The sequence below is a fragment of the Falco peregrinus genome, chromosome 6 (genome assembly GCF_023634155.1).
Source record: "Falco peregrinus isolate bFalPer1 chromosome 6, bFalPer1.pri, whole genome shotgun sequence".
Classification (NCBI taxonomy): Eukaryota; Metazoa; Chordata; class Aves; order Falconiformes; family Falconidae; genus Falco; species Falco peregrinus.
In genome coordinates this window covers 92319842-92334723 of record NC_073726.1, presented here as the reverse complement: position 1 = coordinate 92334723, position 14882 = coordinate 92319842, and the positions used below count along the sequence as shown (strand labels likewise).

At 39.8% G+C, this 14882-nt stretch overlaps 1 protein-coding gene across 1 annotated transcript in view; it reads left to right on the top strand.

Annotated features, from left to right (window-relative positions):
* Positions 1-14882, top strand: part of KPNA1 (karyopherin subunit alpha 1) — a 54422-nt gene that overhangs the window by 29198 nt on the left and 10342 nt on the right. Inside the window, exons 7-11 of the mRNA XM_055808807.1 lie at positions 733-821; positions 2499-2598; positions 3205-3368; positions 4521-4599; positions 7088-7213. Coding sequence (XP_055664782.1) covers positions 733-821; positions 2499-2598; positions 3205-3368; positions 4521-4599; positions 7088-7213 — 558 coding nt within the window. The remainder of the gene's footprint in view (positions 1-732; positions 822-2498; positions 2599-3204; positions 3369-4520; positions 4600-7087; positions 7214-14882) is intronic.

Below are 14882 nucleotides of genomic sequence, written 5' to 3'. Positions count from 1 at the left end.
GCTTCTTTAATTATCTTCTGGTATTTTAGATCTTTTCTTCTCAAAGTGAAGGGTTACATTAATACTGATGTAAAAGGGAGAAAATACCTGTCCTTGCATTTTGGCATGCATATGTCTTAATAGGCAACGCTGATTCTGTCTTGTGTAGTTTTCTCTTAAAGGATATATGCCAATGCCCATCCGAACTCTTTGATCCCACATATTGGTTTATTGTGCATATAGATTCTCATTTTCATCTTGGTTGGTGTCAGCATTCTTAATATGACTGTGTAAACAACGCATGCTTTTATGGCTTCTTAGGAAATACTAATATGGGCTGTTCCACACAAACATTTTTGGGTAGATAGAAACTTGCTTGACCTGTGCTATGAATGTCTGGGCTTGAACCAGCTCTGAACCAGGAGGAGTGTGGAATTAGTATGTTACTAAGCCTGAGGAGATAAGCTCATCTCTTATATTGTGGACAGAGCAAGGTTATGTCTGCCTGCAAAGTCTTTGGAGACATAAGTGTTGGCTGTTTTGGTATTCCTCTTAGATCTGTGTAAATACTCCTGAGTCATATAATGAGCTTGGGTGTACATATGTAATACTCAACCAGAATACATTCCCCTTCGGTACATTGTCCAGGATCTAACAGTGAGAACAGAGTATTTCCCACTCTAATACATACGCTAAATTGGTAGAATTGTGAGAATAAAAGCAATTACTGGTTTTTTTTTTTTTTCATTGCAGGCAGTATGGGCCCTTGGCAACATTGCTGGAGACAGCACTATGTGCAGAGACTATGTATTGGACTGTAATATCCTGCCCCCTTTATTGCAGTAAGTCTGTTTTAATATGTTTTCCAGAATTTTGCTCGTGTTTTCTGATAAGACTGAAGTTTGTGTTTTCCCTTGAAGAAGAATAATGATTTTTATTGTTTTTTAATTGTGGAATAATGAGACTTTTTAATGGGGGCTCCTGAACCACTTTTGTAATGGAGCTAAAATGGAAACATGTTTTAGGAGCAGCTAAGCTGGAACTATTTTACTCTGCAGAGTGGGTGGATGCCTGAGCTTATTACAGAGTCATAGAATAAGTTGAGAGGAACCTCTGGAGGTCACCTAGTCAAAGCCTTTCTTCATAGCAGGTGAGATCAGATTAGATTGCTCAACTGCTTAACCAGTCAAATTTGGAACATCAGAGGTAGATTTCATAGCCACCTGGGGCAACCTGTTGCAGTATTTGACCATGGCATGGTAAAACCCAATGTTCTGGGTTTTATCTTGTGACAGTTGCCTCTTTCCTGTCGCTGTGCACCCTTGAGGAGGATCTGGCTTCCTCTTTTCTGTATTTCTGTATCCACCTGTTCATCTGATGTAGACAGCAGTTTTATGTCCCCTTACAAAGGCTCCTACTAAGGCTGAGCAAATCCAGGTCTCTAGCCCTATTGCTGTGTGTTATTTCTTAAGTCTGCTAATTATCTTAACAGTCCCCTCCTGGAGGACCTTATTATGATTGCTGGAACAGTGACACCATCTTGTGTTGTCACGTCCAAATTGGGATTACTCAGTCTCTGTCCTTTGCAAACTGTTTGCAGCAGTGGAGTTCTCCAGCACTCTCATAAAGACATTGGTACAGTGTAGGATGGCTGTAAGAAAAAGAAACTGAGTTGTTAACAGTTGTGGAAAAAACTAGGTCGCACCATACTTCATTCCTTTTAGGCCGAAGAGCACCATGGCTAGTCACCTCTCGGTTGTCAGGAAGGTGCCTTGTCGGTATTACAGTTCACTGGGGGCTCCCTGTGCCTTACGGAGTAGAAGGTGGATCCTGCAGTTGGTGTGTGGATGCCTCCCATTAGCAACTGTGGGAAGAGACTGGTTTGGGGTGGTCTGGAATTCCATTCTAACAAGAACGCAGTGGGCAAGGCTCTCATATCCAGGGGCTGGAGCCAGTGTGCACAGGAGGTCTGTCAACAGCACTTGCTGGGAGAGAGGTGGCTGTCTTGCCTGTCTGGGAAACCCTAAACCTGATCATTCCTGTTTTCTGAGGATGTTTTGTTCTCCTAGTTAACATACCAGAGTCTAGAAGTGTACAAGTGGGGCTAATAGTCTGAGACTGACATAAAAATGCAGCGCAGCGAAGCAAGTATTCTCCTAAAATACCTGCACGTCCTTCTACTTAGAGTAATTTTGTCACAGTTCCTGCACCTTTGACTGTTAATCTGCCACATCAGTATCTAAGCAATTTAAATGAACATGCTTTCAGTGTAATGGTTATAGTTCTTGTTGGGATACTGGGACTAATGTGTCTGGCATGTGTGTTAGTATCCAGCCATCAAGCATGATTTTCCTTAGGGTGTATTTTTTAAAAAATAAACCTAGCATGTTTTGCCCTGGTGTATGTTTAAATGTAGGCCTGAGTTTATTTTAATGATTCATGCAGTTGACTCTACAAGGTTGCTTGGCTTTTAACTTTTTAAAAATCAAAGGCTGGAATTTTTTGTTGGTTTGTTTTAGATTGCTTTCAAAACAGAACCGTCTCACTATGACCCGAAATGCTGTATGGGCTCTATCCAACCTCTGCAGAGGGAAAAATCCTCCCCCAGATTTTGCCAAGGTAAGAGATTTTTTGAAAGGAAATTCATTCTGAGGTGGTAGTCAAATAAGCAATAAGGGTAGTGAAACTTAAATAGAAGAAATATTTCAGAATTTTTCTGAAACAATGTGTGGGCTTCTTACAGGTGAAATTGGTGGATGTATTCAGTCTTTTGGGCAGACATTCACAACCACTGTTTTAATACAGCTACCTCCTAGCTTTTTGATACTTGTCCTCTACTAGAGATGACCATCCCACAGCAGAACAAAGCTCTACATCTTGGTTGCTGTAGTGTGAAGTATGGCGCATCTTAGCAGACAAGTCTGGGTTGAAGTTGCCAGACATTGTATGTAGAGGCTGAGGAATTCTCATAGTGCTTTTCTGTGGTACTTGCTGGTAGCTAACATGTCAGCAGAGTATGGTGGTTGTGTTTCTGACTTGCGTAGCTGCAGTCGTAGCTCGGTCCTGCACGGAAGTGCTGCCTAGGTCTGACATTTTTTGAGTATTGAACCGTGAGGTGCTGGTGCCTAGGACTATAATGTCACATACAACATTAACTGACATGTTAATAGAACTTCTGGCCCTTTTAATTGCACAATGTGTGTATCTCCTCTTAATGTCTTACAGGTTTCACCTTGTCTTAGTGTGCTCTCCTGGCTGCTCTTTGTCAATGATACGGATGTATTAGCTGATGCCTGCTGGGCTTTGTCCTATTTGTCTGATGGCCCCAATGATAAAATCCAGGCTGTGATTGATGCAGGAGTCTGCAGAAGACTTGTGGAATTGCTGATGTAAGAAATTTCTACTGAGAAAATGTACTATCCACTCTTGTCCCTAAAATCAAAGTTCCAGCAATAGGAAGTTTAATTAGATATGTCTTGAAATGTAGTAATTTCCAAAAGCGAAATTTGAGTTTTAATTTTACTTGACTATATTCAGTCTTCTCTGTTTGTCATGACTAACAGAAACAATGGAACTTTTCTTCTACTAGTTTTGCTCTCTTAAAGAGATTTTTTTTATCCTGCACCTAACAGCTGCATTTTTGTAAAACTCGTAACATATACTGGAATTTTCTCTGTGCCATGTTATAACTGCCTACCAATGGCATTGCTGAAGGATATCGAAGATAGAAATGTAAGAAATAGTAAAATTTACTAGAATTGACAGTACCAGGGACTTGAAAGGTAAATAATTTCTTAAATCTTACTGCAAAAATATACTCACACTTTGGTCAGTAAAGTGTAGCTGTGGGAGATGGGGTCAGGGAGACCGGCCTTGTTCAGAGCCATTTCTCCAGGTCTAAGGGAAGGACATGGAACACTCAGTTACTTAAGAACAAGAAATAAGGATTTTCAATGATGTAAATAAAAGACTATTGAGGCTTTTCAGATTAAAGCGAAACTGATGCTCAATTAATGAATAGAATGTATTACCTAAGGTACCTTTTTTGAAGAAGTGTTTTAATTTGAGAAAAAAAATCCTTACTACACCCTTCCTATTCCAGTCCTGGATTAACGATGATGGGAGGATGCATATGATGACAGAAGATGCTCAAACAGCTGCATGGGTTAAACACACAGCTTCTATCCGTGTTCCTCTGTCTGTCTCATTCTCTGCCTTTGTGCACGCTACCTATGTGTGTTTTGTAGTTAAAGCTGATAACTTTTCCCTCCCAAGGATGCCTATACTCTGAAGTACTTGTATTCTTTTGATTTCATATTTTATTTTTATGCTGCTCCATGATAGCTGAAGGTCTGAATATTTAGAAACCCTAGAAAGACTTACCTTTAGTTCAAAATCAGAGTGTTCTGATTCAGATAGTGAGAATTAAGTCAGGTTTAGCAGGGAAGTTTTGCACTGGCTGATGGATGTTCTTTCCTTGAGGATGTAAAGATGGAAATGCTTCAGGATGGTTAACACAAATTTTTCTTTGGTAATTTCAGGCACAATGACTACAAAGTTGTATCTCCTGCCTTACGAGCTGTTGGGAACATTGTCACAGGAGATGATATCCAGACCCAGGTATGGATGCACTTTCTCACACGTCCTACTGGAGTTCATCTTTCTGTCAGTTCTGATAACTTACTCACAAGCACTCCTCTTGTTTCTTTTGAAGTTCGAAAGTGGAGGATTGATGACACTAACTGCCTTAAAACATGTGATGCTTTTCATAGTTTTTGTTCAGTCCTGAACTGCTGGTGGCTCTTACACAGCTACGTCTGGGATTTATATATAGCTATGCAGTACCCTTTGAGGGTTTGGTGTTTTTTTTTTTTTTCTGGTTTATTTAAAGCAAGCCTGCCTCTTAGGTGAATTTTATGCTGAATGATTTGTATGATAGGGCCATTGAAGGCTAATCACATTTGATGGTGTTGACAGTCTATGAGTAATATACGAAAAATGAGTGTCTGGTCAGATTTCAGATGGTATGAAGTTGTGTCGGGCACATGTTTGGAGAAGTGTTGGCAGGAGGCAGTGATTCTCACTGCTGTATTGAAATTAAACTGGGAGCCAGGAAAGATGATGCTTCAGGGGCCCTAGGTTGTCACCTTGCTGCTTGGTAGGTTTTGCGAGAGGCAGCAGCTCCCACCAGTTTTTAACATCTGTGGGAGCAGAGAGTCCATGCCTTGCATATACACTACCTGTGATCCACTGGCTGGTGGCAATCTCTTTTTACATGTAGAGCAGAAGCTCCAGTTACGGTCTTCTGCTGTTGTACCTCATGTTAAACGCTTTTTCCCCCTTTGTGCATTCTGACACCCTTTTGTGAGGCTCAGTTGGTAAGAGGAAGAGTACAGAGTAGGCTAATGCTCTTGAAACTCTACTGACTCTTGGCCTTCATCTTAGATCACAAACTAAAAAGCATGCCTGTGTGGTGCAGAGCTGCCTGACACGCACAGCCAAATTGGATTGAAGTGACAGGCTCAAAGAGGCTTGCTGTCGTGGGCTGTTATTTTAGTAAACTGATGGCAGAAACGGGATCAAAAAGTGGTAGCAGCTGTGAATGGGGAGGTGTGTGCAGTGGAGGCAGTGAAATGGACATCCAGGAGGCAGTGGTAGCAGCTAGAGGTGTGAGACAGCGTGAAGAGTGTGGAGAAGGATGCCTTCAGTGAGGTGTAGACACACAAAGCTTATGATTCCTCATTAAAAGTGTTAATTACGCCTTCCATGTAAAGTTAAAATCTAGGCTCCTAATCTTGAGGCTTCTTTCAATGCTTGTTTTTTGGTTTGGATAAATATATCTTCTGGAATTCTGTAGTTTAGTGATAGTAGTAGTCTAGCTTGCGTAGTTGAAACATTTTTGAATATGAATGCAAGACTGTTGCCTGAAAACTTCTCTGTGCAGCCTCAGAGCACAAACCTGCTTTTACTTTAGATCTCATTTGTAACTATTAATAATTGCCAGTGCTTGGAGATGGCCAAAACCTTAGATGATATGCATGAAGAAAAAATACTTGAAGCAGATACCCAATACAATGCTAAACTATAGTATTTGCTTTTTTTAATCTTAATGTGGAGTAGAAAGGTTTAAGGAATATGGGGGTGGGGGGGAAATGGTGGTGGATATGAGCAAGGGGATTCAGTCCAGAGATTCCATGATCAGAAGTCATCACTATAATTTAGCTTGAATCTGCCATCCTTTTGACCTCCACTGACATGTTGAAGAATTTCTCATTCTGCACCACGCTGTTCTAAGCTGTCTGCTTTTGCCATGCAAAGCAAAACTACAGTGCTTCTTGGCAGGCTTTTCCAATTTTTTAACTTGCAAGAAGCTGGAATTTAATAATTAAAAAAAAAAAATTAATCTTTCAGTCATTGAATCTTGTTATGCCCTTTTAGAGGGGCAAAAAGCCCTTCACTGTCACATGACCTAATCGAGGATTCTGTCTTCTAACATCCCTGTTCTGGGGTATGTTCTCTTGTACTTTGGGCACTCAAAATTTTGATTTTGGAAATGCAGACTTGCCTGCAACTCTTCTGCTCTGTGAAATTGCAATTTTTGACAATTCTGGACAATTTTTTAGTTAAGAATTGCCCATTTATGATGTCAATGGACCCAGCACTGGCAACAGTCTGCCCCACTGTGCCAGCTGATGTGGAAAACAGAAGTAGCTGGAGATCCAGTTGTTCAAAAAGACAGCATTTTTCTGTTGTCTTGTTTTCTGTAATCTTATTTTTCTTCGGGTATAATGGGCTTAGTATCTTGTGTTCAGGTCACACTGAAATCATAATGAAGGCATGATGTCTTACCTGAGTTACTCAGCTGTTTTGCTCGTAGCTTTCCTGCCAACATTTGCTTCTTAGTTCTTGCTGGTTTTTCATTTTGTTTGTTAGTTGTTTTGTGGGGTTTTTTTGGGTTTTTTTTTTTTTTTTTTTAACTTTCTGTGATCGTCTGATGGGGTATGCTTTTACAGTTTTGAAGACAACTTATTCCTTGTTCCTGTGATTCTTTATCCTAAATTACCTCTAAGATGTGGTTTGTTTTGTTTTGTTTTTCTTTGGTATTCAGGTAATTCTGAATTGTTCAGCCCTGCAGAGTTTACTGCACTTGCTAAGCAGCCCAAAAGAATCTATCAAAAAGGAAGCGTGCTGGACAATATCTAATATAACAGCTGGAAACAGAGCCCAGATCCAGGTAACCTTTTCAGCTATGATCAGTAATATTTGTCTTGCAGGCTAGAAGAAACACACATCAGGCAGTATACTGTTTTTTGTGTATAAAGTGCTTATTTGTATGTATATGCAGTCACAGATACATAACTATGTACGAGCAAAAATATATTACAGGCTTTGTGTGTAATTGAATATTTCAATGCCCCAGTCATCTCTCAAATTCAAACTATGTAATTTTATAATCATCTATAGACTCTAAGGGGGGGGAGGGGGGAAGATAGTCATGCTAGAGAATAACAAAATGAGGCTAAGCTCAAGAAAACCTTGTCTTAACTAATTTGCTTCATGCCTTTGACAGTCACTAAGACACAGAAATTCTCAAGCCCCAAAAAAGTAAGCTACAAACTTTGAGAATCAAATAACTTTACATGTTTCTTCATCACCTGATATGGACACCTACGTTGTAAAATACTTTATTCCTGTTTATATTTTCTTATAATTCCTGATACAAGAAGTTGTGCTTAGTCAAAGGAGGAGGATATCTAACATGTTGCACTGAGATTCACTCTTTCTGATTATACCAATTTTTGTACCCCCTTCATTTTAAGTGATGGCACACAGAAGCAAATGAAAGTCTTACTCCCTTATGTCCGTTTATGATTAGGCCTCCAGAGGACCACATCTTTGTTCTGAGTCTGGGCTCAGTGTCTCCAGATGGTATAAATAAGACACTGACCATCTCTTTCCCAGAGAAAGGTTCTTTGACTAGATAAAGAAGCAGCTGCTAAATATATTTTTTTCCTGGATATGGAGCTTTCTCAGAACAGCTATGCTAGGGGAATATTTGCTTGGCTTTCAAGGCCAGTGCCTTATTCCTTCTCTTTTAGAAGTGATAGAAAACCAGACTGTAGTGAAACCAGCCTTTGCCTGATAAATATACAAAGTTCCCCTCAAGGCAGTTGAATGGAAGTCTCGTGTAAATCAAATTTAATTCTTCTGAAGTTATGCTTCTCAATGTTGTTCTCCCTCGCTGGATACAGAGAGTATTTTCAGAGATTGCAGAGGATGCGAGGGAGTCCAGTTGGAGATAGCTGTTCTTTGAGGAATAGAAATAAGTAGCAGAAATATTGGACATGATACGTATTTGTCTCATTTGTAACCAGGCAGAAACAGTGCGTGCTCACACAAAGTAAACCAAGTCCCGTGGTGTACTGGCAGAAGTGGCCGAGGAGTACTTCCTTCCTCCATATCGTTTTCCTTGGAAGGCAGCCTGACACTTGTTAGTCTAGTATCTGATGGCTCTGGATTATTCATTTTGTAAGATCAGAATTAGTGTGAAGTGGTTAACCCTCTGCACCCAGGGGATCGAAGTATTTCTCTCTCTGCAGAAAACTTGCAGGAGTTTGTAAGAAGGCTGCATGTTTTTCCTGAGGAAAAAGTATGTTACATCCTTTGCAGGTGGTACTTGCAATCTTTTGGTTATATGCTCTCCCTTACAAGGACCATCCAGCTGCTGAAGGGGCAGCAGGAAGCCTTAACACCTTGAATGAGGTCTTCGTCTCAGAAGCCATAGGAAATAAAGCTAATGCTTTTGTGGAAGATAAGTCAGCCTCTGCTAAGCTTGCTGGAATTAAGAGCAAATGTTCATCTAACTCCAGAGATGCTTATGTTAGGAAATGAGTAGGCAAAACCCCAAAACTTGTGAAGGTGGAAAGCTGTGTAGGTTCTCCTTCTCTGATGTAAGGATGTGGCTAAGATGGAAGTGCAACTGTGAGCAAATAAACCTCCTACACTTGTATTTGCTCTGGCTTTCTCAGTCAAGATTTTACTTTTACCGCTGAAGAGCATGCTTTTTGTTGGATATAGAGAATGATATGGTTACTTAATCTAACCTTGGTAGAGCTCCAAGAATTTTGATTCTGCCTTTATTGTGGCTTGCGTGTTAATCTGTGGATTAGCTGAATTTCTAACAAAGTACTGTGTAAAATCAGCAACTGTACCACTGTATTTTCCAGCGTCAGCAGTTCTAGTTGCTGTGCAATTAGCAGTGCAGAGAAGGTAGTTACTATTGCTTGTACTAAGGTAAAAATGTTTTTGCCTTTGCTTTTCTTGCAATGAAGAGTCTTTCCGTTGGTTTAGCCATGCTACTACCACCTTAGAAACAGGGAGAAGTATTTTTTGTCTCTAGAAAGCCATTTCTGCTTTTCCTGGGAAGTCTTAAGAGTATTTTCTGCACAACAGTCCAGCCCAATACATTTTCTTAACTCTGTGTTTTTTCCCAAGTTTATCAGAGAGTTGCTTCAGGTTGCACAATCATATAGGAATGCTGCAGACTTAAAAAAAAGAAGAGCTTGAGAAAATCAGATATCTGTACAGGTCATTCCATAAAGAAATAAGTATTGAAAGTGGCAACAGAAAGTAAAGTTTGTTATTAGAGCATTTGTTCAAAACTTCAGGATCTCTGTTCTCGTATTCTTGATCTGCTGAAGGTACAGTTGTGAAGAGTCCTAGAGGTAACTTAAATTCTAGTGCACCAGAAGCTATTTCAATAGTCTATTTACTTCTGTGACTTCTACATAAGTATTCACTGTACTAAGTCATCCTGTTCAAGTGAAGGAGTAAGTGCCTGTCCTTGTTTGCACAGTATTCTTGTGCCTGGTATCCACTACTCCGACATGTAAAAGTAAGGCTTTAGGTGGAGAATCTTAACTATACCCTTAGTAATCCTCTGTCGTCTTAACTGTTGTCACATCTTTATTTGAAAACAAATAAGAATGAAATCTCTCCTTCATTAAAATTTGCCTAATGTAGCTAAACAAAATTGTTAGGTTCTTCTATGTGTATGTGTTTAGTAGTTTTTAAAGATTTTGAGGTGTCTTGTCACCAGTTTAGATCAGCCCCCTTTCTGCTGAGAACAGATCAGAATTGCTTGGAAAGGTGAGGTGGGAAGGCAGGGAGAGGGCAATTAATGCTATGAGCCATTAGTATTGCACCTTCATTTCTAGCAGATGATTCTTTTAGAAGTACAAAACCCCCTCTTAAATGCACAGAAAAAATAGTCATGGTTGCATGGGTAGAGGCTTGTTTTCTCAGGGTTATTGCATCAGGAAGAAAACAGTGTCAAACAAATCACCAAAATAAACATATATATAAAAGAACCCAGCTTAAAGCAGCTGCCTTAGGATGTCACAGGTGAGGCTGGAAGCATGTTGATGCATTACTGAAGTCTGGGGGGAAAAAAAATGTGAGAAGCAGCTTCTCAAAAGTGAAACCTATAGTTCATTTAAGAATCCCTCAGGCACCGTTCAGAGTAATTGAGCTGCCTTGGAACCCTGAGCATGCACATACTACATAATGAAACGCTGACTGCCCTAAGTGCATACCCAATTTAATCTATATAGCAGGTATAAAAGAGATTAAAAAAATAGTGTCTGATTCTGAGCAGGAAATAATTTGCAATATAATTACCAGAACAGTTATGTCTGTCATGGGGCTGGGATTTTTAGAACTGCGAAAGGAGGCCTGCTAGAGGAAAGTTGTGAAGTAAAGGACACTGGAGGATTTTTACAATGTGCTTGATCAGAGATTTCAAGGCTAGTGTTTCTTGGAAGCCAAGTTGGCAATTGCACAGTTTCAACACAATTATCTTGTGTTGAAAGGGAATTATCATCACAGATGTGTAACATTCCAGAAAGGTTCTTAATTCTTCAGTTTCTAGTCTCAACCTAGAGAATGCCATGTGAGGTACCAGGTGTGTTGAAACCTCCTTCCAGCTGAAGGGCTCATAGTCTGCTTTTCTCGGAAAACCCTTCTCTGAGGTGTTACTTCAGACAACTCCTACTCAATGTCAAAATCACTGTAAACATTTGAGCTGAAAACCCCTTTAAAATAATTTCTGAAGTTGGAAAATGTGCTTTGGTAAAGTGTTTCTTGAAGATGGTCACATGCTAAAATGGAGAATAGAAGCCTAGTTGTGTTTTTAGTGGTTGTGAGAACAAAGAGTGATTCCTGTCTGGGAAGAATATCTGATTTACCTAAGTTCACAGATGAATATTTCATCTGAGTTGAGTTTGTTCTTTCTCTAAATTAATTGCACATTGTGATGAATTCAAACATTTGTGTGTTTGATTCCTGAGAATTGGTCTTCCTTACAGAAGGAATTCTAAAATACTAGGTGCAGCTCTAAACGAAATAATTTATTTTCCTTTCTCCTCAGTCCCTCCAAATTGTTTGTTAGCTCCTACTAGAGGTCACAGACTGTAGCCAAATCTCTTCCAGCCTCTGATACTAATTGGATTTTGAGCACGCACAGTCTTTAGCCAGAAATCAGACATGAATAATTTCAGCACATGGTGATTTTTTTCCTGAAAGTTAAATGTCTGCCTGGCATAGTAAACCACATTATGGCAAGTTACCAGCTGATCTGAGTAGTGGGTTACGGCTCCAGACTAGTCAGGATGTTACAGTACTGTGGAAACTTTGGGTAGTGCTCGTCTTAATTTAGCAATCCCTTCTGCACACCCAAGTATTTTGATGAATCTAACAGGTATTTTACCTAACGAGTATTAACAGGCAGAGCTATATTTAGTGTTGTTTAAGATTGCATTGGGTTACACTCCCTCCATCCACCCACTCTGAAGTATAGAAATACAAAGTTAGAGGGAAGGACTTCTCTGTTTGTTTCCGCTTTCACACTGCCTGCAGCGCTGGTTGGTAGCACACTCCAGAGGCTTTCACTGCCATTTCTAAAAGATAAGGCAGCAGCCTGTCACCCTTAGATTTGCACTCAAACACAATCGAGTAAACTCTTTCTGGTGTTAAGGCAATATAAGTTAACATGCATGGGATGTGTGAAAGTAAGTGCTGAACTTTCTTTTGTAGCTCTTATTAAAGCACAGGAGGTCTGGTTTTTTTTCCCCATCAAAAGTGGAAGTGAAAGCCTTTCTGAGTGTGTTATCAGCAGTGCCTAGGCAGCAGCAAAGTGTGGTGGAATACAGTAGTCTTTCCCCTCTTTATTTCTGTGCTTTTAAGGTTTGGGTTGGATGTATATATCCTGATGCAGTCATGATTGTCACTAAGTATAGTTTTTGTTTGTTAATTTCCTAGTTTGTATACAGCTTTGCTGTACTTCAGTGGATAGCTTCCCCAGTCAGGGAGAAGGGGAACTACATCTTCCTGGGAGTCAGAAGGAGAACTGCACAGCTGAAGCTAAATCCTGACTGTCGACCCTTCTGAAGGGTATGAAAGGCTATCACATACCTCAGAAAATGTTCTGTCTTAACTTCGCAACCTGTTGAAAAGCTATGAAAGGCAGTACATCAGACACAATCTTCCATATCTGACAGTGAAGACATCATAGGAGTTCTCTCCTGTTGACAGGTTAAGAAACTATCACTTCTTTTCTAATATGCCTTAAATTCTCACAAGAACGTCTGGAAACCAGAGTATGGCTAGGCATGGTAGCAACAGGGTCTGTGCCATATTTTTCCTCCTTTAGGGTTTCCTATCCTTGCTGAAATGGGCAAGTAGAGCAAATGATACATTGCCTGTCAGTTTTAAAAACTCTGGAATGAAATACATGTTTATGAATTGGGGTAAAGATACAACCTAAAAATTTTCAGAGGCTTTTCAAAAAGACCACAGTAATGTGGGGAAAAGGAATGATGTGATTCATACAGAGTTGTGGTTTACACAGGCAAACTGTGTGTCACATTACTCAAATATAAAATGTGTTTGACTTATGCCATAGCTTGCACAAGTGGTCTAAAATCTTCATGTGCTGTTTGTGGTGGCAGAACTTTAAAAAATGTCTCGATTAGGAGCAAAATATGGCATTGCTGACAAGGCCATACTTGTTTGAGGACCAACGAAAGTCAAAGGTGAATCTCTTTCAGGTTTAAGTTTCTGTTTAAGTACAAAAAATCCGTTTTCAGGCTTCTACATGTGCTGAATCTCATACATCATACCATACTGAGTGCAGCAGAGCTAGAATACCTTTAATTCCTTTATTCTGCCTGAAAACCTCAGCAGTCAGCAGTGTATAATCTTATCTTTTTTTTTACTGTGGGGCAGACCCTGGAAGCTGGTGATGCCTCAGCAAGGTGCTGTTCATTACGGTGCAGGTTCCTCCTGACAGCAGTAGCAACCTTGTGGGAACTGGCTGTAGAAGTTTGCTTTATAAGCAGTTAGGAGTTTATAGGCTTAGGTGTTTGTGTCAACAACGTAGAAGTCCATTAGAACTGAGATCCGAAGTGCTTCCTTCCTGGCTCTCAGATGGCAGTTGTTTTGTACTCGTGCCATCATATTAGGTAGCTTTGGCTTACAAATATTTGCTATGTTATTTAAAAAGCAGTTGCAAATTGAATCAGTATACTAACAAGGTAACTGGAATGCAGGTAACTGGGAAGCCTTTATGAACTGAAACTTCCAGCCAGGAGGAGGAGATGACAGCAAGAGGGCTGTATTCGCAGCTGCTAGCTAGGGTGGTGACTGTAATGTGGATTTGTTAAAAGCTAATGAGAGAGCTCGCAGGAGCAGGAAAACAGCCAGGCTGTAAGACTTGTTTGCTTTCACATTTATGTGATGAATCATATATAGACACACAACGCCAACACTTGCATAATAAATGGTTATGTGCAGTTTTGCATACCACAAGTGATTTATTTGTGGGAATCCAATGGAGGAGAAGCAAATTCTCTTGGAACTGACCAGCTCAAAATACTAATTTAATATACTACTGCTGAAGACCTGCTTTCTAACAGTGAGTACAATGTATTTAGATCTAACATCCATGAAGATGTAATAAGATTCTCAAAACTCACTTTTATGTAGCTTCACGCTTTAAAAATCAAATATTACAAAGTGAAAGAAGCTTGATGAAAACATGTAAGAAGGATAGAACTTTCCAAGAAACAGGCAACCCCCTTGGAGGGCCACAGCACAAGATACACCATCTAATTGAAAAGAAAAATAATTAAAAAAACCAAACAAACACAAAGTTGACACTTCAAAAGTGAGGGCCAGATCTGCTGAAGGACTGAGCATTACAATTCAGTTCAATTTCTATTTCAAAATGCAGATTTCAATTAAAATTCAATATCAGTTTTCTGAAAGACTCTTAGTTACAAGTCGAGATGGAGTTCAGTTCCAACAAATACGAATGGATGCAATTGGGCAAAAATTTTAGTGTTAGTTTGATGTATTAAAGGATGGGCTTAGGATTACCTATTATGCAGAAAAGAAATTTTGAATGTATTTTGAAGACACCACCTCAGTGCTTGGTAGTAGTAGCCTAAAATCAATATGAATATTAGAGATCATCAGGAAAGGGATTAAAAAAAGCCAAAAGAGGAATCCTTATTCTTGTTCCTGTATAAATCTTCACTGTTGCCCTCTATGTAGATCTGTCCTCAGAGATTATGGTAGGAATGGGTGCTAAGGAGGGACCATAAAGTGACAACTGGATTCCGTATGAGGAACAACTTTGTAGACGATGAGGCAAACAAAGGGACATGTGGCAGGATGCTGTAGAAACCTGAGTGGCATCTGAGAAGGTAAACAAGTAATGATGTTTCTTTCTTTTTTGAGCAAAATGCATCAAGGAAGAGTCGTCAGAGAAATCGCTAGGCACTGTGTTTAGGACAAACGAGCACATACCTTCTCATACTGGTGTAGTGTAACTGGAACGTGTT